Source organism: Oncorhynchus nerka, linkage group LG20 (assembly GCF_034236695.1).
Source record: "Oncorhynchus nerka isolate Pitt River linkage group LG20, Oner_Uvic_2.0, whole genome shotgun sequence".
In the NCBI taxonomy this organism is placed as follows: domain Eukaryota; kingdom Metazoa; phylum Chordata; class Actinopteri; order Salmoniformes; family Salmonidae; genus Oncorhynchus; species Oncorhynchus nerka.
In genome coordinates, this window is record NC_088415.1 from 51,898,465 (window position 1) to 51,923,559 (window position 25,095).

A 25,095-nucleotide genomic window follows, 5' to 3' on the forward strand; every position below is an offset into this window, starting at 1 on the left:
CCACACTGTCAGTGTGATCTCCTCCCTATAGGCTGTCTCTTCATTGTCGGTGATCAGTCCTACCACCGTTATGTTGTCGGTGGACTTAATGATGGTGTTGGAGTCGTGCTTGGCCACGCAATCATGGATGAACAGGGAGTACAGGAGGGGACTAAGCACGCACCCCTGAGGGGCCCCCGTGTTGAGGATCAGCGTGGCAAATGTGTTGTTATTTACTCTTACCACCTGGGGGTGGCCCGTTAGGAAGTCCAGGATCCAGTTGCAGAGGGAGGTGTTTAGTCCCAGGGTCCTTAGCTTAGTGATGAGCTTTGAGGGCACTATGGTGTTGAACGCTGAGCTGTAGTCAATGAATAGTATTCTCACATAGGTGGTCCTTTTGTCCAGGTGGGAAAGGGCAGTGTTGAGTGCAATAGTGATTGCATCATCTATGGATCTGTTGGGGCGGTATGCAAATTAGAGTGAGTCTAGTGTTTCTGGTATAATGGTGTTGATGTGAGCCATGACCAGTCTTTCAAAGCACTTCATGACTACAGACGTGAGTGCTACGGGTCAGTAGTCATTTAGGCAGGTTACACCTTAGTGTTCTTGGGCACAGGGACTATGGTGGTCTGTTGAAACATGTTGGTATTACAGACTCAGTCAGGGACAGGTTGAAAATATCAGTGAAGACACTCTTGCCAGTTGGTCAGCGCATGCTCGGAGTACACGTCCTGGTAACCATCTGGCCCTGCGGCCTTGTGAATGTTGACCTGTTTAAAGGTCTTACTCACATTGGCTATGGAGAGCGTGATTACACAGTCATCCGGAACAGCTGATGGTCTCATGCATGTTTCAGTGTTACTTGCCTCGAAGCGAGCATAGAAGTAATTTCGCTTATCTGGTATGCTTGTGTCACTGGGCAGCTCGCAGCTGTAATAGTTTGCAAGCCCTGCCACATCCAACGAGCGTCAGAGCCGGTGTAGTACGATTCAATCTCAGTAGTGTATTGACGCTTTGCCTGTTTGATGGTTTGTCTGAGGGCATAGCGGGATTTCTTATAAGGTTCCGGGTTAGAGTTCCACTCCCTGAAAGCGGCAGATCTACCCTGTCGCTCAGTGCAAATGTTGCCTGTAATCCTTGGCTTCTGGTTGGGGTATGTATGTACGGTCACTGTGGGGACAACGTCATCGATGCACTCATTGATGAAGCCAGTGACTGATGTGGTGTACTCCTCAATGCCATCGGAAGAATCCTGGAACATATTCCAGTCTGTGCTAGCAAAACAGTACTGTAGCTTAGCATCTGCTTCATCTGACCACTTTCTTATTGACCAAGTTACTGGTGCTTCCTGGTGTTTTTGCTTGTAAGCAGGAATCAGGAGGATTATGCCTACATACAGCTCATTGAGTGCGGTCTTAGTGCCAGCATCGGTTTGTGGTGGTAAATAGACAGCTACGAAGAATATACATGAAAACTCTCACGGTAAATAGTGTGGTCTACAGCTTATCATGAGATACTCTACCTCAGGCGAGCAAAACCTCGAGACTTCCTTAGATTTCATGCACCAGCTGTTGTTTTCAAATACACATAGACCGCCACCCCTTGTCTTATCAGAGGCCGCTGTTCTATCCTGCCAAAAAGCTTAAAACCCGCCAGCTGTATGTTATTCATGTCGTCGTTCAGCCACGACTCAGTGAAACATAAGATATTACAGTTTTTAATGTCCTGTTGGTAGGATATACGTAATCGTAGTTCGTCTATTTTATTTTCCATTGATTGTACATTGGCTAATAGGATCGATGGTGAAGGGAGATTATCCGTCGGTTCTTTACAAGGCACCCAGACCTTTGTCCTCGATACCTCCGTCTCTTTCTCCAGCGAATGATAGGGATGAGGGTCTTGTCGGGCGTCTGAAGGAAATCTTTCCCGTCTGACTTGTTAAAGGAAAAAGTATTCCTCCAGTATGGGGTGAGTAATCTCTGTCCTGATATCTAGAAGATATTTTAGGTCATAAGACTTAGTGGCAGAAACATTATGTACAAAATAAGTTACAAATAACACGAAAAAACACACACAAAAGCACAATTTGTTAGGTGATCGTAAAACGGCTGCCATCTCCTCTGGCGCCATCATCCACACACAACATATAATTACTCTATCAATACATTGATCAGTTGATCAATGTACACACACACACACACACATACACACACATACTCACCGTCGTCGTCCGTGCGGCAGAGCAGCGCCGGGCTCTCCGGTCCGGACCCCTCGGTAGTGAAAGCTGCCAGGATAACACGGTACCAGGTCCACTTTTCTAGCCCCTCCAACACCACTTGCCCCTGCTCTGGGGGGATGGGAGGCCCCTTCACCTCCGGACCCTGACCTTCGACCCTGGCCCCAGACACCATTTGCTGGTAGCGCAGCTCATAGCCAGTCAGCACGCCATTTTGGGTCTCAGTGGGTGGTGGTTTCCAACTTACCCTCAGGGAGGTGGACCTGGGGCTGTCACAGGACACGCCTAGGGGCGCAGCCGATGGCTCTGATTGGACGAGGGGCAGGAAGAGGAAATTTGCAGGGGCAGGGGAGTAAGGAACGCAGCGAAGAAAGAGAAAGCAAAGAGACAGTGACAGAGAGAGGTTGAAAACACCAAGCAAAACAATAATATAAGAAAATGGTGGAAAAAGGAATTGAAACTAAACCAAGGAAAACTCAACTATAAGGGAAAATAATACAAAACTAAATGAAAAGAGAAGGCCTCTAAAGACAAACAAACATGACTCAGCTAAACAGAGAAACAAAGGCTCCAACACGGAAGACAAAGCCATTATGGCGGAAGAAAGAAATTAATAATGTTAGCTAGGTAATAAGATAAAGGAGAAGGCAGGGGGTATCCATGCAGAGTGGACAACTTAATTACCGCCCAGGAGGATATGCAACTGATACCGGATGAAAGGCTTTCACTTGTCTGCTCTGACCAATGGCAGCACAATTATTTATGACTAGCTTAGTGGGGCTGGATAAGAACAGAGCTATACTGCAGGTCAAGGGTTCTTATACCTTTTCAGCCTGGGACCCAACTTAGAAATTCATTGTTTTCCTGGGATCCAAGCGCATTAAAACATGCCCCCTAGGCTGGGACTAGTAGGAATGTTGATTGAATGATCTGCTTTCGATTTATTAAACGATAGGGAGGATCCATTTCTATAGAAGAAGTACATTTATATTCTCAGCATCTTAATATAGACCACATGGAAAATGCATTTTGACATGTCTCTCCTCAGGTTTTAGATTATAAAGACTTCAACTCACTCAAACCCCCCCCCCCCCCCCCCCCCAAATCGCAATGTTTTCACCAACAATGCCCTAGTTACTTTGACCAAGTCATTTCTGAAGATGAATTTAGGTCAACCCTGTTATGTGAACTGAACTGTTGTTTTAATATGGTGAAACCGTTCCTTTTTAATTGCACGTCAACACTGTTACTCATAGATAGATATGAAATGTGTTAAAAAAATATATATATTGTGAATCTTGCATTTAATTTCCCTCCCTGTGACACACAACAAAGCTTCCATTCCCCCCTGTCACAAGAGGAGTTATTGCTTACTGCTTTATTGCTTGAAAACGTCAATCCTGTTAAGGTCAATCCTGTTAAGGTCAATCCTGTTACGGTTAACCCTGTTACTTTAATTGCCAGTATATATATGTATATATATATATATATATTATTTTACATTTTCTTAATTTAACCTCTTGAGATGGGAAAACATGTTTTTTCTACATCTGCATTGCTTGCTGTTTGGGGTTTTAGGCTGGGTTTCTGTACAGCACATTGTGCTATCGGCTGATGTAAGAAAGGGCTTTATAAATAACATTTGATTGACTGATTGATGAACTTCAACGTGCTCTTTCTGACAGAATGTAAACATTTGGTGAAATAAATATATATTTTTACAAAATTACACTACCTAAAAGTCAGTCTATTGGTGGAACGACACAGATACTGTCTAGAGTTCAGCAGTTAATCCTTCTGTCTTGCTACCAACGGTTCCTTGACCTCCTCAGTGGAATGTAATAATTGTGTTGGAACTTTGCCAAACTCTTTATATCTTTTAGTGCTTCTTTAACTGCCCTATCTCATGTCTTAAAATTAGGTTCGGGGATTTGAAATGTCATAGAGAAAGGTGGAGAGCAGGGTTTGAAACTGGAACCAAAAACAAATACTTTCATGAAAGTTGACCTCGTGCAACGTCAGAGGAACTAGGAGATAGAACAAGAGTGAAGGCACATGACAAGAGCAGTAAAGATAAAAGACATAAACAGGCACTGTTTGAGACACTCACCCGTCTCTCCGACTAATAGCAGACAGGACCTTCTTACCATGCAACCAGAGACACCACACATCACACTGAACCGAAACATTGACCAAATAAAGGTGCAGAGGGAAAAGTGTGCATTTGACTGGAGTATTTTGGGATTTTGACGGATATGTGAGTCTGACACTTGAGCTGCAGTCTTAGTACCAGTAGCCTGGGGGAACATTCACGACGTGCACCAAAGCCAAGTGGCACGCTAACTGTGCCAAGCTGAGTGTGAAATGCATTCTGCTCCACGAAATACAAGGCATTCAGTCACTCCCCAGCCTGCTGTCTCCTCAACAGCCACCCACGGGTCTAACCTCCGTTTGTAGGTAAGGCATGTAGAAAGATTCTGTTGGTGAATGTACGTCTTATGTAAGTCATAAGGTGTACATTTTTCCCAGGTAACAAATACATAATTAAATATTAAAAAGGAATATTTTACCTTTAAGGCAGGATACAGACCTATTACTGCCTCCAACACTTACCTCTAATAAAGGCAAAACATATATAATATCCTCACGACTATTGACATTTGACCTGTAACAGTGAGCTGACCTGAACTGGAGAAAAAAGTCCACTTTTGACCAACTTTGAAGGAAAGGAAACCGTATGGAGTGAAGAAAGCGAAAGAGGAGGGAAAAACAGAAAGGGGTCCGCTTGGGACTTTTCCCTGTGTGAGACAAATGAGAGTAAAAACCAAAGTGCTGGTGTGCTGGACGTCAGGCACACTCCAAATACAGAGGAGATGGATAAGGGGGATGGACGAGTGCACAGGATAAAGGAATGGATGAGAGGACAAGAAAGTGTGTGGACGACTCCCAGGGTCCAGTGACTCTGGAGCTGTGTGGGATGACAAGCAGCAGGAGTGCAGAACACTTTAACGTTACATAGTGTTGTGTTTGCAGGTGTGACAAAGGAAAACATACTGGCTTGTGATGTCCTCTGGACCAGCTCGTTAGTGAAGGCTCCGATGCCTTTGTTGGAAATGGCTGCCAGGGAGAAGGAGTACTCTGTATTAGCCCTCAGACCCTCCACTGTGTACGACGCCCTGGGCCCGAATGTCAACTTCTCCTGTTAGAGAGAGAGATGGGGAAGAGAGAACATGAATCAAATAAAGAGAGAAGGGGTAGAGAAAGAAAGAAAGAAAGGGAGGGAGGGATTACTCTGGATTATCTGTGTGTATTATATCAATTTAATAATCGTAGTTCTTTCCTGCAGTCTTTGGAATGTCATTAATATATTTCATAATTTCATAATTAACAAATTTCATAATTAGCAAAGATGAATCTGGTGTTTCTATGTCAAACAATGTTGTTATATTTCAGTTTTCTGTGATGTATATCAAGTGTAGTATTGGGATGCAAACTCCAAACTGATTACATTTCTATATCTGACATAGTACAGCTGTCTTCTTTCTTTGAAGCCAATAACCATGTGTGTGAGGTGTACTTGATCGAGACTACCAAGAATCAACTCTGTGTGACCCTGATGTAGCCCACTGCAGTAAAAGTTTAATGAAATGTACTTCGTATTGAAGAAGAAGTCCTACCAGGCTGCCAAACTTGACAGGTTTGTAGAGCAGTTCGTAGTTGACGATGCCCTCCTTGATGTAGGACGGTTCCCAGGTGAGCTGTATACTGGTGTCTGTCACCTTTCCCACTTTGAACTTCCCTGGCTGCCCTGGAACTACAGGGGACAGGACAGGAGAGAGGACAAGAGTTAGAATTCACCTCTCTAGCATTCAGTCAATTAGTAGCTTCTAGACTGTTCAATTAATCCTTTATTTAAACAGACCAGTCTTACCAAGATGGAAGACTCTACGCAATATTTATGTGACTAACCTTAAAATTTACTGAAGCACTTTGACATGAACCAAGTCAGAAAATAGTGCACGCACGCACGCACACGCACACGCACACACACCCACCCACCCACCTCCGGGCAGAACTTTGACATGGACGGAGTCAGAGAAGGGTCCGTCTCCCACAGAGGTGAAGGCCAGTACTCTGACTGTGTATGTCTCAGAGGGTACCAGGCTCTGGATGGTGGTGATGGTGCTGTCCTGGACGTTATGGATCTGCCACAGACTCATGGGCTGAGATGGGTCCATGGTGTAGTACACCCGGTAACCTTTCACCTGGATGGAGAGAGTGAGGGAGGGTAGGAGAGAGAGAGAGTGACAAAGAGTGAGAGAGAGAGAGAGAGAGAGAGAGAAAGAAAGAAAGTGTTAGTTAACCTCTCATGTCTGGTCCATGTTTGTTTGTTTGTGTTTGGAAGCTATTATATATTGTGACATCTATCCACATTCCATTATATTGGACCTATGTTGCTAGCTGAGCTAGATAAACATTGCATTAGCTTCAAGGTTGACATGACCGTTATAATTTAATAACTAGATGACCTTTCAACTGACCTCTACCTAAAGCCTAACCATTATAGTGTGAGATTTAAACTGTAATATGTATGTCGCATCATTTGTATTATCTGTTTATGATGCATTGCCCTCATCTTGTTATTGTGATTATTGTTGTTTATGTTGATTCCATTATTCAGCTTGTTATTTTTAGACTGCCCAGGGAATAGATGTTTATCTAGCTAACTATTGCCTATTGCACCTCAGTGTTCTGAGACGTTCATTATTGTTTGAGAAGTGGATTACTGAGAATTATCCCTGCTACTTATTCTCTTAATAAAACAACAGATTCATTCACTCATTTCAATTGTATTTTACCTGTCCGTTGGGCTCCTCCGGTTCTTCCCAGCGGACCATGACAGTGTTCTGGGAGATGATCCTGGCCTGGACGTTCCTGGGGGGGCTAGCCGGGGCCTGTTCCCCTGTCCTGGCCTCTACTCGGGTGGATGAGGGGCCCTGGCCGATGCTGTTGAAGGCCGACACCCTAACTTCGTACTCCGTGTTGGGGTAGAGCCCTCCGATGCTGTACCTGGTGGTGGTGATACCGTCCACCGCCTCATACTTGCTGTCCGGTGTCTTGGCCCGGTACTGGATGATGTAATAGGACACTGGGTCGGGGTTACCGGAGTCCCAGGTGATGGTAACGCTGGTGGCGGTCGTCTCTGTGACAATGGGGGTACCGGGAGGCTTGGGAAGAGCTGTGACGGTAGAAGCAGATATTTTTTTAACTGTCTTTAATAATGTCTTAAGGCAGATAGGGGAAGACTAGTGTCGCCTTACTCTTGGCGGACACCTGCGAGATCATAGGTGGCCCTAACTATCTAATATATATGTTTAATGTGGCTGTTAGGGGCATTAATGTTTTAATGGGAGAGAAGAAATCCAGCGAGCGGACACAGTGGAAGCACAGTTAGAAAACTAAAGGATGTCCCTTACTCTTAACTGACACCTGTGCGGTGGCCTCTATAATCCCCAGACTGCTCATGGCCACGCAGGTGTAGTTGGCCGACTCTCTCACTCCGTTGAGCTCCAAAACATTGCGTCCCACCGGCATCTCGTCTTCCGGGGTCAGGTCCTCAATACCCAGCATCCATTTGACATAGGGCATAGGCGAGCCCACTGCCACACAGGTGATGTTGACGCTGCCGCCAGGCATGATCTCATGGTTGGCGGGCAGGATGGAGAAACGAGGGGGCACGCGACGCACTGGGAGAGGAGGAGAGGGGAAAGACAGGGGGAGGATGGGGAGAGGGGAATGAGGAGGGAGGGACAGGAGAGGGCGAGAGAGAGAGGGGGTAAGAAAGATTCAGAAAGAGAGAGAACGAAAGAGAGAGTGAGAGAGAGAGAGAGAGAGAGAGAGAGAGAGAGAGAGGGGGGTAACAGAAAGGGTAGAATGATCTTCACTGCTTTTACAGAAGTTCTATAAAGGAATATTTCACGTTTAATCAAAACCACATTGGTAGTTTTGAAAAGGCTAATGATTGCAATTGAAATAAACAGATTCCATGTTGAGAGACTGCTGACTATCTCAAGTTACATTTCACCCTACACATGAAATCTATTGTACGATTCTTATGTCTTAGCCACTGTGCAACAACCCATTGTATATTTCACAAGACATAATTTGCTATTCTGGACACATCACTGTAGATGCCAAACTAGAAAACGCCCTCTTCCCCAATCCCTGTTACAAAACAAGATCTACAATTCAAATATTGGAGCTCTGGGCGGCACAAAATACCAATGCCATTTTCTCTGAAAGGATAAGATGAGCAAAATCAAACGGATGTGAAGATCTAAACTACAGCTGAACTCCCCCTGCAGTGAAGCTCAAAGGCTACTGACTGAAAAAGAGAAACTTCGCCAGAAACTTGACTGAGAAACTTCAAAGAGACTTCTGTGCCTCCAGGGTAAGTTCTCCACTGCAGATGAGGGCCCTTTAGATACGTGGCGCTGGCCGAGCCAATCAATAAAACCTGCTATCAGCCAGACAACATGCACAGAGTGCTCCTGTTAACTGTAATTGTGCTGAATCTGAATCTACTAGCTATCTGTCAGGTCTATCTTATATAAGATGCATAGAGAGATAGAGCTCATGGGTCACATGCATTCCTGGATGACTTTAAAGAGTTAACTATGCTCATGAAGAACCCGTGGGAGAAGAGAGGGGGGGAGAGAGAGAGAGAGAGAGAGAGAGAGAGAGAGAGAGAGAGAGAGAGAGAGAGAGTATTGTCTGGTTCCTCTTTCCAGACAATGACAATCAATGTGGCAAATCACAGCCTCATTGTACAACCAGAATACCAGATGAACACAGCAATGTTGGAAATAAATAAGCAATGTAAAGAAAGAGTGGATGATGGAGATATAAATAGGTGTCGTTGCAATTACAAGGTACGCTTTGAACACGTTACATAAGGAAACATCAAGGCATCCATCATGACAGAGAGAGAGAGAGAGAGAGAGAGAGAGAGAGAGAGAGAAAGAGAAAGATAGTATGTGCATGCTTTTATTAACAAAAAAGAGTATGCACATTTGTCTGTTGATCCTACACACCAGGGCACAGGTGGAAATGTCAGAATGCAGAAGAGAGAGAAAGAAGGGCGGGAGATTAGAAGAGAGGGATGGGGACAGAGAGGGTAAGAGGGGAAGGAGAGGATAGGAAAGGGGGAAAAGGACAGAGGGGGAAGAGGAGAAGAAAGGAGGATGGGGGGGGGCAGGGGGAAGAGAAAACACATGGTGCTCTTGAAACTGCTGTTTGGTTCTTCAAAATCAGGCTTTTATTGGTGGATGTCATAGGACCAGAAAACTAGGTACCCCAAGGCTGCAACACAGAGGGCTGAAGTACAAAATAGACAGATAGACAATCAGACAGACAGACCAACGACTCTAGATGGGCAGGAGTGGATGCAAGGTGAGGGCAGACAGACAGACAGTATAAATATTGGCTAGCATCAAGACTCAACACGGTATCTGAATCAGCTGTTTGAATCATGTGTTTGACTCACAATACAGGAATCTCCACTCACTCAGTGGGAGTAAAACAGGGGGAAACAGCCTTTATAGAATCGCTGGCCTCAGTCTTCGCCCAAATGATTCTCAGCCGATCCATTTAGCCATTTTTAGATCCATCAATAAACTTCACTTAGTGCTGAAATATCTTCTCTAGGTTCCATGAATTACACAGTATTTCTAGTCTTCCACAGATAGAACGCAAACAAACTATTCACCAAAACCAAATACGAATGAACATTTTGGCATCTTCAAATGATTCAATAGTTCAGTGGACATGACCCCATTTCTCCATAACAGTGCCATACATTTGGAGTGATCCTAGAATACCAACAGATACCCAGAATTGGACACCAAAGTTCAAGACGAAAAAAGAGACATTCGAAAAAAGATATATATATAAAAAAGAGACATTTGTCTAAAAAAAAAAAGAGACAAAAAAAATGTCAACTGTTAATAACCGATATCAAATCAAAAAGCAGGCAGGCAGGCAGATTCTCTCCAGAGCATGCAAGAACGAGACGGAGACAAACAGGGACAGAGTGACCAGCATGCAGCAGATAAGAGCAACTATCCATGCAATTCAGCCTGATCTTTTATAGGACAAAGACAAAACTCTTAAAGTATGTGTAATGTTGCCTATTTATGTGTAGTGTACTTATCTAACTACTGCATTTTGCCTAGAAGTTCTCTTAAAGTTTGGAGACTGGTTTACAATGTGTCCAATTCAATCTGAAGAAGAGCACATTGATATTGACAGTAGGCTACATCCAGCACTGCAGGTATTAATACAAGAAGGCAGTACAACATTCAAGCGCATGCTGAACAGAGAGCATCTGAGATGAGGACAGCCACAAATGATTAACCTAGTCCATTATGTCACCGTGGATAGGGGGCTTCAGTAACATGCATCATAAACACCTACAGACGTCTATGTGGATGTAGCATCACTAAAACAATGTAGTATTTAATATGATGGAATATACAGTTCATTCGCAAAGTATTCAGATAAATGGTCAGAATGTTGATGGAGAAGCATATCTCCTAGAAGCTCCCGGTTTTGTTAATAACGTAGCCTACTATATAGTCCAAGGCGTTCGCTGTAATGCAATGATGTATTCTATTTCCCCTCCAGCATCAATAACAGGCTTTTCTACAGGGAACAGTTGATCAGGTTGTGAGACCATAGCAGGCGGTGACTGGGAGCTGGGATACTGTTTCATTTCAGTAGCACAGCACACTAAAACCCAGTTGGCATTTTCACAAGTTAATCCTGCCTCATCTAATATAGAAGTGGCGAGGTGTTTCATTAATGTGTGCATTGTATGAATATATATATATATATATATCAATATAGAGGTGGGTAAATCTTTCATTTCCACTGCTGATCAATGGAGGTCATCGTATAGTTTCATAAGCACAGCAATGCGCTGTGTAGCAGCTGAATAACCATACAATTACATAGGATCTCTTTGTGAATAACACTATACTGGCATGATGCACTGAAAAAAACGTTCACGTTTTGTGCAATGAAATACTATTGTTCATTTTGTTTACCTGCATATAAACCCAGATAGTGTACATAAAGAAGTACTGTGCGTTGGCCTCTGGTTGTGTTGTGTCAACCTGTGTCAGCAGCAGTGACTTAGTCTTTGCTGACCAAACGAGTCTGCAAAAAATGACAAGTTACTTCTGTGGCTCTTTAAATGCCACTTAAATAAAGCATGATGTGACTGATTTATTTTCCCTAGGGGGATATGAAGACCACTCAACCAATCAGAAAACAAGCTACACTGAGTAGGCAAACAAACAGTAGCAGACCAAGAGGACACACAGAGACAGAGACACACACTGGCAATGTGACACACAAACATGCCGCAAGTGCAGGAGCACGGCAGTGACATAACACAGGCCCACACGGACAGAACAGTACAGCACGACCAATACAAGACAAGGGACAAGACAATACTGAGATCAATCGATTCAACACACACACAAGCACGCACGCACGCACGGGCACACTACAAACAAACGGAGCCGCGCACATACAGAGTTACACGGTCAGGATACAAGGCATGCAAAGCGCTGCCACCGTTCTCCCTCCATGCGTAGATAGCCTCCTTTTAATTTCCAATTCCTGGGTCTCCATGGCAACAAGAAACTTTCCATGCAGAGAATGTCGGGTACGGAGTGAAAGCAATAACAAAGGTCTGCAAACAAGGCCTCACAATGCAATCAATGCAAACGACTGTGTAGGCAGGTAGCCTCATTAGAGCTCAGTGAAACGTCTTCAGTCAAAGAAATGTGTTCATCAAATCAAAACCAATTTAACATGAGGGTTATTCATACCTCTGTCCTAGACTGTTTCAGACCGTTTTCTCTCTCCTTACTTTGGGAATTCTCCTAACTTTAGGAGTAAATTTGTCATAAAAAGGAAGTAACGAAAGAAAATAAAGGACGCACCAACCTTCTCGTAGCTCTGGGGGATGTAAGGGGGTTGATGTAGAACACAATGACGTGAGGGGGAGAGAGAGAACGGGGAAACACAGAGAGAGTAAAAATGGCCAGCTCAAAGCCACACACACACACACACACACACACACACACACACACACACACACACACACACACACACACACACATATACACACTGGTTCTCACAGAACCACAGAACCCACTTAAAATGAAGAATCGGGAACTTCTAATTCAAGGGCCCAAGAGCTTAGAACAGCGAGTCTAGAACCCATGAAACTGAATCCAGAGATCCCGGTCTCCCTTACCCCAGTCGAGGAACCTAGAATAGGGGTCTTAAACTTCTGGAGGGCCACAGTGTCTGCATTCTTTCTTTTTCATATCTGATTTAGACTTGAGAAACCAATTGTATTCCCTAGCAAATCAGTCCATTAAAGTGGAAGATAGAAGCATAAACCCTGTGGCCCTCAATTTACAATAAAATAAAGAGGGATAGGACAATAGTGATGTCATACTGTAGCAAAGGCCCTCGAACTGCACAGTGCAATAATACTTCCTGAAGAATCTGGACATGTATGACGTCATTGGCCCATCCCTCTTCGTCTACGTCCATTCAGTGGCAGTTATTATAAAATAGAGCACCTTGACGCAACACTGGTAAAAACCCAGTTTAGTCTTGAATATTACCAATCTTAGGTCACCAACTGGTGTTTCACTTGGTGGTTAGGTTTGGTTGTGTTTGGTTAGTAGATGCCAACAGGAAGAAAATAAATAACAAAACAACATGTAAACAAACTAGCACTTAACACCTTGCTACATGTATAGCATAATAGTGACGGCTGTTACATGTGTGTTTGTTATAGTGGTGTGTGTGTTATAACACATGTGTGTGAGAGGTCTTACACCCGGGGTCAGTTCCTACCTCGCACATACAGGTTGGCTGGGGAAGAGTAGCGTACGCCCTGAGAGTTAGTGGCTACACACTCATACTTCCCCTGGTCGGTCTCTTCACTGTTCTCTATCTGCAGGGCACCTGAAAGACAAAGAGAGAGAGATAGATAGATTGATTGAGAGAGAGACACAGAGAGAGAGAGAGATGGGGGAGAGAGAAAGACAAAAAGGAAGAGTGGAAGAGAAAGAGAGAGAGAGAGAGAGAGAGAGAGAGAGAGAGAGAGAGAAAGAGGAAAAAGAGACATTACAATGGGTTAATTATTGATACGTTCATAAATGAAATGTATTTTTACTCATCAACCCTCATGCATCACCTAAAACTGATTAAAACTACCATTTCAAATGAGGGATTTTCCATTACTGGTTCATTTCTGCCATGAAAAATCCATGTTCCCCACAGCAAGCTAAATGAGAGTAGTTAACGATGCACTATAGGAGTCCCTGGAGCATATCTGAAGTCAAACAGAGGACTCAACATGGCAACACTTTAAATCCCCATTCAGCCTTCTCCCTCCCTCTGTTTCTCTGTACAATTCACTGAGGTGTATAGCAGCATTGTACATTATTATCCCAGGCTCCTAAACCATGTTATTAAGGCACATTATTATTATTCCATTCGTTTTCTCCTGGAGCATGTTCTGCTGTAAACCCTTCACAATGCTTACAATGCCCTTATCACAAACCGTGTGTGTTTGAAATGGGGCTAGGGGCGGAACCAGTGTGCACAAGCAAATACATTTGCACGCACACGCCACCCACCCCCACCGGACACACACACCTTATCAGAAGAAGTGTGTTAGACATGGAGACAGAGGAAGGGCCACAAAAGCAGGGGATTACTTAAATCTACCGCACAGTGGGGGAAAATGAAACAAGACAACGACAAAACAACTCTCTCAGAAACAAGCACGCACACGCACGCACGCACGCACGCACGCACGCACGCACGCACGCACGCACGCACGCACACACACACACACACACACACACACACACACACACACACACACACACACACACACACACACACACACACACACACACACACTCAGCTGCTTTCAGACTCACAAAGGCATAGCAGTGTGACGGAAAAGCGTACTACAGACAATAACAGTGTGGATATGGTAGGGTGGGTATTTCTGTTTAAGACCTGTAACTGTGTATCCGTGTAGAGAGGGGAAGAAAACAAGGAACTAGGTGAGTCACTGAGACACATTTGCAGATATGCTGTTCAACAACATGGCTCAGAGGACGGAATACTTCAACTATATATTTTTCTTCTGGGCAGTGCAGGGGCGGTTCCAGGCATAAGTGACATTAGCGCTCACTTAGGGGCAACCGGTGGTTGTTATTCTTGATGATATTTTTGGCCTTCCTTTGACATCAGGTGCTGTAGGTGTCCTTGAGGGCAGGTAGTTTGCCCCTGGTAATGCTTTGTGCAGACCGCACCACCCTCTGGAGAGCCCTGCGGTTGTGGGCGGTGCAGTTGCCTTACCATCCCGACAGGATGCTCTCAATTGTGCATCTGTAAAGGTTTGTGAGGGTTTTAGGCAACAAGTCAAATTTCTTCAGCATCCTGAGGTTGAAGAGGTGATCATCTCCACGATCATCTCCTTTGTTTTGTTGACGTTGAGTGAGAGGTTATTTTCCTGACACCACACTCCCAGTAGGCTGTCTCGTCGTTGTTGGTAATCAAACCTACTACTGTTGATAATTGAGTTGGAGGCGTGCATGGCCACGCAGTCATGGGTGAACAGGGAGTACAGGAGGGGGCTGAGCATGCACCCTTGTGGGGCCCCAATGTTGAAGATCAGCGAAGTGGAGATGTTGTTTCCCACCTTCACCACCTGGGGGCGGCCCGTCAGGAAGTCCAGGACCCAATTGCACAGGGCAGGGTTCAGACCCAGGGCCTCGATCTTACATTTACATTTAAGTCATTTAGCAGACGCTCTTATCCAGAGCGACTTACAAATTGGTGCGTTCACCTTAAGACATCCAGTGGAACAGCCACTTTACAATAGTGCATCTAAATCTTTTAAGGGGGGGGTGAGAAGGATTACTTTATCCTATCCTAGGTATCTTAATGATGAGCTTGGAGAGTACTATGGAGTTGAATGCTGAGCTATAGTCAATGAACAGCATTCTTATATAGGTATTCCTCTTGTCCAGATGGGATAGGGCAGTGTGCAGTGTGATGGCGATTGCATCGTCTGTGGACCTATTGGGGCGGTAAGCAAATTGAAGTGGGACTAGTTTGACAGGTAAGGTGGAGGTGATACGATCCTTGACTAGTCTCTTAAATCACTTCATGATAACAGAAGTGAGTGCTATGGGGCGATAGTAATTTAGTTCAGTTACCTTTGCATTCTTGGGTACAGGAACAATGGTGGCCATCTTTAAGCATGTGGGGACAGCAGATTGGGATAGGGAAAGATTGAATATGTCCGTAAACATACCAGCCAGCTGTATGTCTGTGTCCCCGACGTGGCTGGTTTTCCTTTTGTAGCCCATGATTGTCTGTAGACCCTGCCACATATGTCTCGTGTCTGAGCCATTGAATTGCGACTCCACTTTGTCTCTATACTGATGTTTCTGGTTAGGGTAGGTTTTAATAGTCACAGTGGGTACAACATCTCCTATACACTTCTTGATGAAATTAGTAACCGTCTCAGTATACACGTCAATATTATTCTCGGAAGCTACCCGGAACATATCCCAGTCTGCGTGATCAAAACAATCTTGAAGCGTGGATTCCGATTTGTCAGACCAGTATTGAGTAGTTCTTAGCACAGGTACTTCCTGTTTGAGTTTCTGCCTATAGGAAGGGAGGGGCAAAATATAGTCGTGGTCAGATTTGCCGTAAGAAGGGTGGGGGAGGTCCGTGTATGCATCCCGGAAGTTGGAATAACAATGGTTGAGTGTTTTTCCAGCGCGAGTACTACAGTCAATATGCTGATAGAATTTAGGTAGCCTTTTCCTCTTTTCCTCTCCTCCTTTTTGCTTTGTTAAAATCCCCAGCTACAATAAATGCATCCTCAGGATATATGGTTTCCAGTTTGCATAAAGTCCAGTGAAGTTCCTTGAGGGCCGTCGTGGTATCGGCTTGAGGGGGGATATACGAGGCTGTGACAATAACCGAAGAGAATTCTCTTGGGAAATAATACGGTCGGCATTTGATTGTGAGGAATTCTAGGTCGGGTGAACAAAGGACTTGAGTTCCTGTATCTAATTACAATTAAACCATGAGTCGTTAATCATGAAACATACACCCCCGCCCTTCTTCTGTCGGTGCAATGAACTGAGAATACACATGGCTGGACCGACTCTGACAGTATATCCCAAGAGAGCCATGTTGTGAAACAGAGTATGTTACAATCCCTGATGTCTCTCTGGAAATAAATCCTTGCCCTGATCTGGTCAACTTTGTTATCCAGGGACTGAACATTAGTGAGTAATATACTCGGAAGCAGTGGGTGGTGTGCGCGCCTCCTAAGTCGGACTAGAAGACCACTTCGAGTTCCTCTTTTTTGCAGGCGTTGTTTTGGGTCTGCCTCTGGAATCAGTTCAATTGCCATGGGTGGTGCGAACAAAGGATCTGCTTCGCGAATGTCGTATTCTTGGTCATAGTGCTGGTGAGTTACGGCGGAATAGATTCTTCCCGGCTGTATGTAATAACACATAACATTTTCTGGGCTAACAATGTAATAAGAAATAACAAAAAACTGCAACGTTTCCTAAGAACTAGAAGCGAGGCAGCCCTCTCTGTCTGCGCCAACTTTTAGGATATGTAAGTTATAGCAGTTGTAGCATGAGGTAACATGTGGAAAGTGGGCATTCATCACTGGTATTCATGTGAGAAGGTCGAGGTGAACCCTGGTCTTCTGCTTGTCAAGTTAGGTAGAGTTAACATGGACTCAAGTCAACATTTTTTTAAGTTGAATTTAAATAAACTTATTTAAATTCAGAATAGGGCCTAGGGAGAATATTTTTCTGTGAAATCCCACCTTTATTTGTTTCTGTCCTTTATTTAGACAGATTAGAAACAGGAGGAGACAGATGAAACTGTGACTTAAACCCCCGACTGCTGGGGTAGTGAGATGACACATTTCTTTTGAATTTTACCCACCGAAGCACACAGTCAACCATATCAGAAGACAAATGTTTAAAGTCAAAATGTGAACTACAAACATTGTGTGGCCAAACTGTTCAGAATTCAGGTGGAGAGAGGGCATTGGTGGCAGGTGTGTCCTCTAGGAAACTATATGGTCAAGTAAAAGAAAAGCAGGCATGTTTCAGGTCTTCACGAACCCAGATAGGTGAGAGCACACCAAACGTTCAGATGAAACTCTACAAAACAATCCAAGAAAGTATATGTCAAAGAAAACGTGCGTACAAAATGTTATCACATTGTAGCATTTCAGATGCTAAATGCTAATAGTCCAAGTCATGCATAGTCACTGCCAATTTAGCCTGCTCTAGTTTTGGCCTTCCACACCACATTTTTTTTAAATTTTTTATATACTTGCAGTGAAGCCACTCAACAACTACATCACATTAGTCATCTAACAGACACACATGGAGAGCAACACACAGAAGCAACCAGGGTCCACACCACATGTTATTGCATCCCACTTTTGACATGCATATTTATATCTTGTTTCTATATTTGCATAACTTAATCACATAAGTATTTTGCATATTGCAATTGACATGTTTAATAATTGTATATTTATATTGTAACAATATTATAGAATGTGATCATTATTCCTTGTTAATATTTATATTTCTTTGTCTCCCTGCAGAAAAACAAACATACATATTAAGTTACCCACTGGCTGGCCAATCCTAACAAGAATTATGCCAACTGTGAGTCATATCATCGGATTTACACCTTAATTTAACTAGGCAAGTCAGTTAAGAACAAATTCTTATTTACAATGACGGTCTTGGAACAGCAGGTTAACTGCCTTGTTCAGGGGCAGAATGACAGATTTTTACATTTTCAGCTCAGGTATTCCGATCTCTCAACCTTTCGGTTACTGGCCCAACACTCTAACCACTAGTCTACCTGCCGCCCCGTATTGGGATTCAATCCATCTGAACAACATTCCATGCCATGTATCATCATCTGAATACAAAGACTCAGGTCAGAGACATTAGCATAATGGATAATGGATCGCATTGAGCCCTGGGCTAAACTTTGTATAAGTGCTACTGCTAACATTAGCAGTCATTGCCATTATTTGATCCCATAAATTAGAAATATAATGCCATATTTCCGTTGATTTAGAAAAATATGAATATGATTAATACCTCACAGATCTTTGAATTGTCTTACTTGATCAATATAAAAGTGTGAAAGAACTACTCATGTGTTGTCGTCATTTGATCATTTGCAAAGAAAATGTGAAAATTTGAAGCTTCAAAATCATGTCTTGAAAAAGTAATTTTGTACTCATGAATTATTATCCTGGACAAACGTATTCCTTTATATTTTCACAAAACAATCTTTTCTCGTGTCCTCTGTTTAAGCATAATACTACTCATAACTAAAAAAGGAATTATGAGGAGTTCATAAACGCACCATGTAATAGCAGGGAATATACAAAAAGAGAAGGGATCTAATTCTGCACTAAACAGGGTTCGAAAAACCATCATAGTGTTTAAGAGCTTTAGAGAAAGAGGAAAGGACACCAAAAGAGAAGGTAACAGAGTTTTCAACCTTTTCCAGGTTAACGCTCCCAGGCTCAGGCAAGGTGTCGCACAACTTCATTATGTGGCGTTCCAACACACCATGTCATGTTTCAGAACACCCCGGGATGAATGTTTCAATAAACCTTCAATCTGTCCCAATACCCTCATAACTATGTGTTTCAATACTGCAGCAAAGGTAAGGTTTCATCTCCTTTAAGGTGGTGGCAGCTCAGTTGCCACTAGTTTTAGTGTTACAAAGCACTTCATTTTAACAGCGTAGAGACAGACGGACATACAGTAAGACAGCGCAGGAGAGGTGCGATCGATCCAGACACTGTGTGTATGTGGGAGAGAGATAGAGACAAAGAGAAAGAGAGAGAGGGAGAGAAAGAGAGAGAGAGAAAGAGACATGAGAGAGGGAGAGAGAGAGATAGAGAGAGATAGATAGCGAGAGAGAGACTCCTCCACAGGAGTAGTGTATCTACACCTGGACAACAACTCATCTAGAGAGGCTGAAGTTACAGTAACACTCTGGAAACTATGGGGAGTTTTCTTGTTAGGGAATGTATGTGTGTACGTTCCTGCGTACATTCCTGTTTGTGTTTATTGAGCCCGCTCTCTCGCTGCTCTGCTAGCTGCAGCTGACCTCTTTGCTTCTCTCTCCTGCAGACACATGAAAGGCAAACAAGGCAGAACTCTCTCTCACGTCCCTCCTCCCTCTCCCTTTCCCTCTCTCGTTCTCTCCCTCGCTCTCCGTCCCCATGGAACAAAGCAGAGCTCGGCGCAAAACAGGCATAACTTATCTGTGCAACAACCAAGCAGGAGAGCAGGGGAAAGAGAAAAAAGAAGGAGAAAGGGAGGAAGATAGAGAGTAAACAGATCCTGAAACGCACACACACACACACACACACACTCATAGGCTCACACAGATGGAATCCAACTGATGGATTCTGTCAAAATGTAACACGTTTCATGTTAAACTGTAGTTTGTTTGTATCCTGTTTAGTGAATGATTACTGTGAGTAGTAATGGAGTTCAGGCCATGAAACTGTGTGTGCTAATTTAGAAAGGTTGACCTAATCAGATAAGAGGAAATTGCCTAGGATCAGAGAGTAGGGTCAGGCCCAGAACCTGTATAGCTGGGCAGGTGACGCCTACACGGGAAGAGTATAAAATGTGTTGTGAACTTTCTAAATGTATGCACTCTGCTGACTGTATCCTTGGTATTAAGCACTTGAAACTTCTCTTGAGCTTTTGAGTCTCAATTCCTTATTGCAAAGAGGCTTTCTATAGCATTTTTCTTTTTAACAAAACATGTTCACACACACACACACACACACACACACACACACACACACACACACACACACACACACACACACACACACACACACACACACACACACACACACACACACACACACACACACACACACACACACACAAAGAAAGAAAGAAGCGCACAGAGACAGAAAACAACATAAATGGGAGTGGTTAACAATGGTAAGCTATAAAGGAAACTAGGGTGGACAAGCCCTGCACATGATTATTTGACTACTCCATGTGTTCACAAAGCTAAACTTGCGTGGTTACAAAGATTTAGCTACTCCTAATCTAAAGTGTGCTTTCAGTGTCCCTCTACCATGCCCAAAATTAGGAGGAGAGATGTCTGTCCATCATTCCTAATCCGAGAAACACTTAAAAGGTTCACCCCAAAAACCAAAGTTTGTTTGGTAATTTCACATGTCAAAAGTGGTGTAAATGTCAAACTGAGTCCATATTGCACACCATATGTTGTGTGGATCTCACGTCGTACATTAGGGGAAATTCTGTAGGCCTCAAACCCAAATTAATGAGGAGGATTGGCCTGCAGACTTCTCTAAATGCGTATGGCAGGACCTACACAACAGATGGTTGTCGAAAATGTACACCACTTTTGAGTTATGAAGACTCTTGACAAACTTTGACTCTTGGACCATATGCCTCACTACACCTCCTCGGGAGATGGTGTGTGTGTGTGTGTGTGTGTGTGTGTGTGTGTGTGTGTGTGTGTGTGTGTGTGTGTGTGTGTGTGTCACCTATAATTTCTCCTACATCATGTTCTTTATGGCAAAAATACTTGGATTAGTGTTTAATAGCTTTTTTGTACAAGTCATATAAGTGTATGTGTACATATCTTTCTCTGCAGACACTAGGGTTATTCACACTATAGTATCCCTTTGCAGAGTAAAATATTACACAAAACAAAAAGGCAGAATGGAAAGATTGGGAAGTATGACAAACTGAAAGACCACAGTCAAACCAGCTTGACATAAAAATGGCAGGACAGGGGAACTGAACGTAGAAAACTAAAGAATCCCTTTTTGTCCTGTCATCCTGCCTCCTCCTTTCTCTCAGGTGCATCCCGTATTCAGACCCCTTCACCTTTTCCACATTTTGTTGTTACAGCCTTATTCTAAAATGGATTAAATGATTTTTTTCTCTCATAAATCTACACACAATACCCCATAACAACAAAGCAAATACATGTTTTTTAGAAACAAATAACAGAAATACCTTATTTACATACGTTTTCAGACCCTTTGCTATGAGACTCGGAATTGAGCTCAGGTGCATCCTGTTTCCATTGATCATCCTTGAGATGTTTCTACAACTTGATTGGAGTCCACTTGTGGTAAATTAAATTGATTGGACATGACTTGGAAAGGCACACACCTGTCTACATAAAGTCTCACAGTTGAAAGAGTATGTCAGAGCAAAAACAAGGTCATGAGGTCGAAGGAATTGCAATTAGAGCATTAGAGCGCGGAGATACGATTGTGTCAAGGCACAGATCTGGGGAAGGGTACCAAAAATATGCCAGCATTGAAGGTCCCCAAGAACACAGTGGCCTCCATCATTCTTAAATGGAAGATGTTTGGAACCAGCAAGTCTCATCCTAGAGATGCCGCCCGGCAAAACTGACACATGACACATGACAGCCCACTTGGAGTTTGCCAAAAGTCACCTAAAGGACTCTCAGACCATGAAAAACAAGATTGTCTGGTCTGATGAAACTAAGATTGAACTCTTTGGCCTGAATGCTAAGCGTCACGTCTGGAGGAAACCTGGTACCATCCCTACGATAAAGCACGGTGGTGGCAGCATCATGCTGTGGGGATGTTTTTCAGTGCCAGAGAGACTAAGTCAGGATCGACGGAAAGATGAACTGAGCTAAGTACAGAGAGATCCTTGATGAAAACCTGCCCCAGAGTGCTCAGGACCTCAGACTGAGGCGAAGGTTCACCTTCCAACAGGACTTCGATCCTAAGCACACATCCAAGACAACAAAGGAGTGGCTTCAAGACAAGTCTCTGAATGTCCTTGAATGGCCCAGCCAGAGCCCGGACTTGAACCCGATCGAACACCTCTGGAGAGACCTGAAAATAGTTGTGCAGCGACGCTCCCCATCCAACCTGACAGAGCTTGAGATGATCTGCAGAGGAGAATGGGAGAATCTCCCCAAATACAGGTGTGCCAATCTTGTAGCATCATACCCACGAAGACTCAAGGCTGTAATCACTGCCAAAGGTGATTCAACAAAGTACTGAGTAATGGGTCTGAATACTTATGTAAATGTGATATTTCAGTTTTTTACTTTTAATACATTTGCAATAATTTAAAAAAAAACTGTTTTTGCTTTGTCATTATGAGGTATTGTGTGTAGATTGATGAGGAAAAAATCGATTTAATGCATTTTAGAATAAGGCTGTAACGTTACAAAATATGGAAAAAGTTAAGGGGTCTGAATACATTCCGAATGCACTGTTTGCCAGACATGCCTAGACAATACGTCTGGTCTCTCCAGAAACATTTATAAAATGACATTGAACATGAAGAGGGCTTCAAAGAGTGTGCTATGAACATCAGTTCTAGCTTGCTCTGTAGTAGACAAACCTCCCCAAGGACATACTGAGGAATCCCGTGATTCATATCACTACTGTATTCCTCACCCATTTCTTTCTCTCTCTCTCTCTCTGACTGGCCTCTCTCTCTCCCTTCCCTCTCTCCCTTCCATCTCACCTGAGCGTAGTTGTTTGATGCGTCCCAGGCTGGACCTGGGTTCTACAGGTAGGAAATCTTTGAACCAGGAGATCTCTGGGTCTGGGATGCCGCTGGCAGCACACAGCATGGTGGCTGTCCTGGTCCTCTCCACCACCTTCAGCTGCGGTCCCATGTCGATGCTGGGGAAACCAAACGGCAACAGATCCTCTGGAGGGTTAGGAATTGGGGAAGGGTGGGATGGAAAGAGGGGAAAGGAGAGGGAGAAGAGATATTGTTAAGTCACTTTGATGACAAGTCATTTTAATTTGTCTCGTAAGACAGTTCCACAGAGAATGTGAATTAGAACCATGGAAGGTTGGATGTTTGGTACCAACATGGACGATAGATTGCAGAACCCCAGTATATCATGCCTTGGTTTGATCAATGTGGTTAACACAAACCTACAACACATAAACAGTGCTGAGTGTTATGACACCATTCTCTCCATCTAAAATCATTTGGAGTCTCCTCAAAAACACCACATCACACCACACCCACAGATGGTGGTTAGACTCCCAAGCACACTTCAAACTACAATCCCTCTTGATGAATTGTTGGCCAACAATGTTGGCAAACAAAGAAATGATCCAGTAGGCCTTCAGTCACTAAGCCTGAAATGTCGCTGGTTTGAATCCCCGAGCCAACTTGGTGAAAAATATTTTGAGCAAGGCACTTAAACCTAATTGCTCCTGTAAGTCACTCTGGATAAGAGCATCTGCTAAAATGTAAAATGCCTGGAGCCTGGCCAGCTCATTGCTCCTACATGGCTCAGACACAAGAGGTATGTGGCAGGGTCTACAGTCAATCACGGATTACAAAAAGAAAACCAGCCCCGTCACGGACCCGGATGTCTTGCTCCCAGACAGACTAAATAACTTTTTTGCCCGCTTTGAGGACAATACAGTGCCACTGACATGGCCTGCAACCAAAACATGCGGCCTCTCCTTCACTGCAGCCGAGGTGAGTAAAACATTTAAACGTGTTAACCCTCGCAAGGCTGCAGGCCCAGACGGCATCCCCAGCCGCGCCCTCAGAGCATGCGCAGACCAGCTGGCTGGTGTGTTTACGGACATATTCAATCAATCCCTATCCCAGTCTGCTGTTCCCACATGCTTCAAGAGGGCCACCATTGTTCCTGTTCCCAAGAAAGCTAAGGTAACTGAGCTAAACGACTACCGCCCCGTAGCACTCACTTCCGTCAACATGAAGTGCTTTGAGAGACTAGTCAAGGACCATATCACCTCCACCCTACCTGACACCCTAGACCCACTCCAATTTGCTTACCGACCAAATAGGTCCACAGACGATGCAATCTCAACCACACTGCACACTGCCCTAACCCACCTGGACATGAGGAATACCTATGTGAGAATGCTGTTCATCGACTACAGCTCGGCATTTCACACCATAGTACCCTCCAAGCTCGTCATCAAGCTCGAGACCCTGGGTCTCGACCCCGCCCTGTGCAACTGGGTACTGGACTTCCAGACGGGCCGCCCCCAGGTGGTGAGGGTAGGCAACAACATCTCCACCCCGCTGATCCTCAACACTGGGGCCCCACAAGGGTGCGTTCTGAGCCCTCTCCTGTACTCCCTGTTCACCCACGACTGCGTGGCCACGCACGCCTCCAACTCAATCATCAAGTTTGCGGACGACACAACAGTGGTAGGCTTGATTACCAACAACGACGAGACGGCCTACAGGGAGGAGGTGAGGGCCCTCGGAGTGTGGTGTCAGGAAAATAACCTCACACTCAACGTCAACAAAACTAAGGAGATGATTGTGGACTTCAGGAAACAGCAGAGGGAACACCCCCCTATCCACATCGATGGAACAGTAGTGGAGAGGGTAGCAAGTTTTAAGTTCCTCTGCATACACATCACAGACAAACTGAATTGGTCCACCCACACAGACAGCATCGTGAAGAAGGCGCAGCAGCACCTCTTCAACCTCAGGAGGCTGAAGAAATTCGGCTTGTCACCAAAAGCACTCACAAACTTCTACAGATGCACAATCGAGAGCATCCTGGAGGGCTGTATCACCGCCTGGTACGGCAACTGCTCCGCCCACAACCATAAGGCTCTCCAGAGGGTAGTGAGGTCTGCACAACGCATCACCGGGGGCAAACTA

At 44.2% G+C, this 25,095-nt stretch overlaps 1 protein-coding gene across 2 annotated transcripts in view; it reads right to left on the bottom strand.

The window, feature by feature from the left end:
- The window catches only part of LOC115102733 (receptor-type tyrosine-protein phosphatase S-like), a 111,072-nt gene that overhangs the window by 28,198 nt on the left and 57,779 nt on the right, over nt 1–25,095 (bottom strand). The window contains exons 6-13 of one of the 2 annotated variants that reach the window (XM_065005573.1): nt 22,945–23,133; nt 13,160–13,270; nt 7,693–7,962; nt 7,075–7,454; nt 6,279–6,480; nt 5,893–6,029; nt 5,270–5,414; nt 2,201–2,521 (exon numbers count right to left, since the gene is read on the bottom strand). In XM_065005573.1, the coding sequence (XP_064861645.1) occupies nt 2,201–2,521; nt 5,270–5,414; nt 5,893–6,029; nt 6,279–6,480; nt 7,075–7,454; nt 7,693–7,962; nt 13,160–13,270; nt 22,945–23,133 (1,755 nt within the window). The remainder of the gene's footprint in view (nt 1–2,200; nt 2,522–5,269; nt 5,415–5,892; nt 6,030–6,278; nt 6,481–7,074; nt 7,455–7,692; nt 7,963–13,159; nt 13,271–22,944; nt 23,134–25,095) is intronic. The other variant, XM_065005572.1, reaches the window with a different exon arrangement.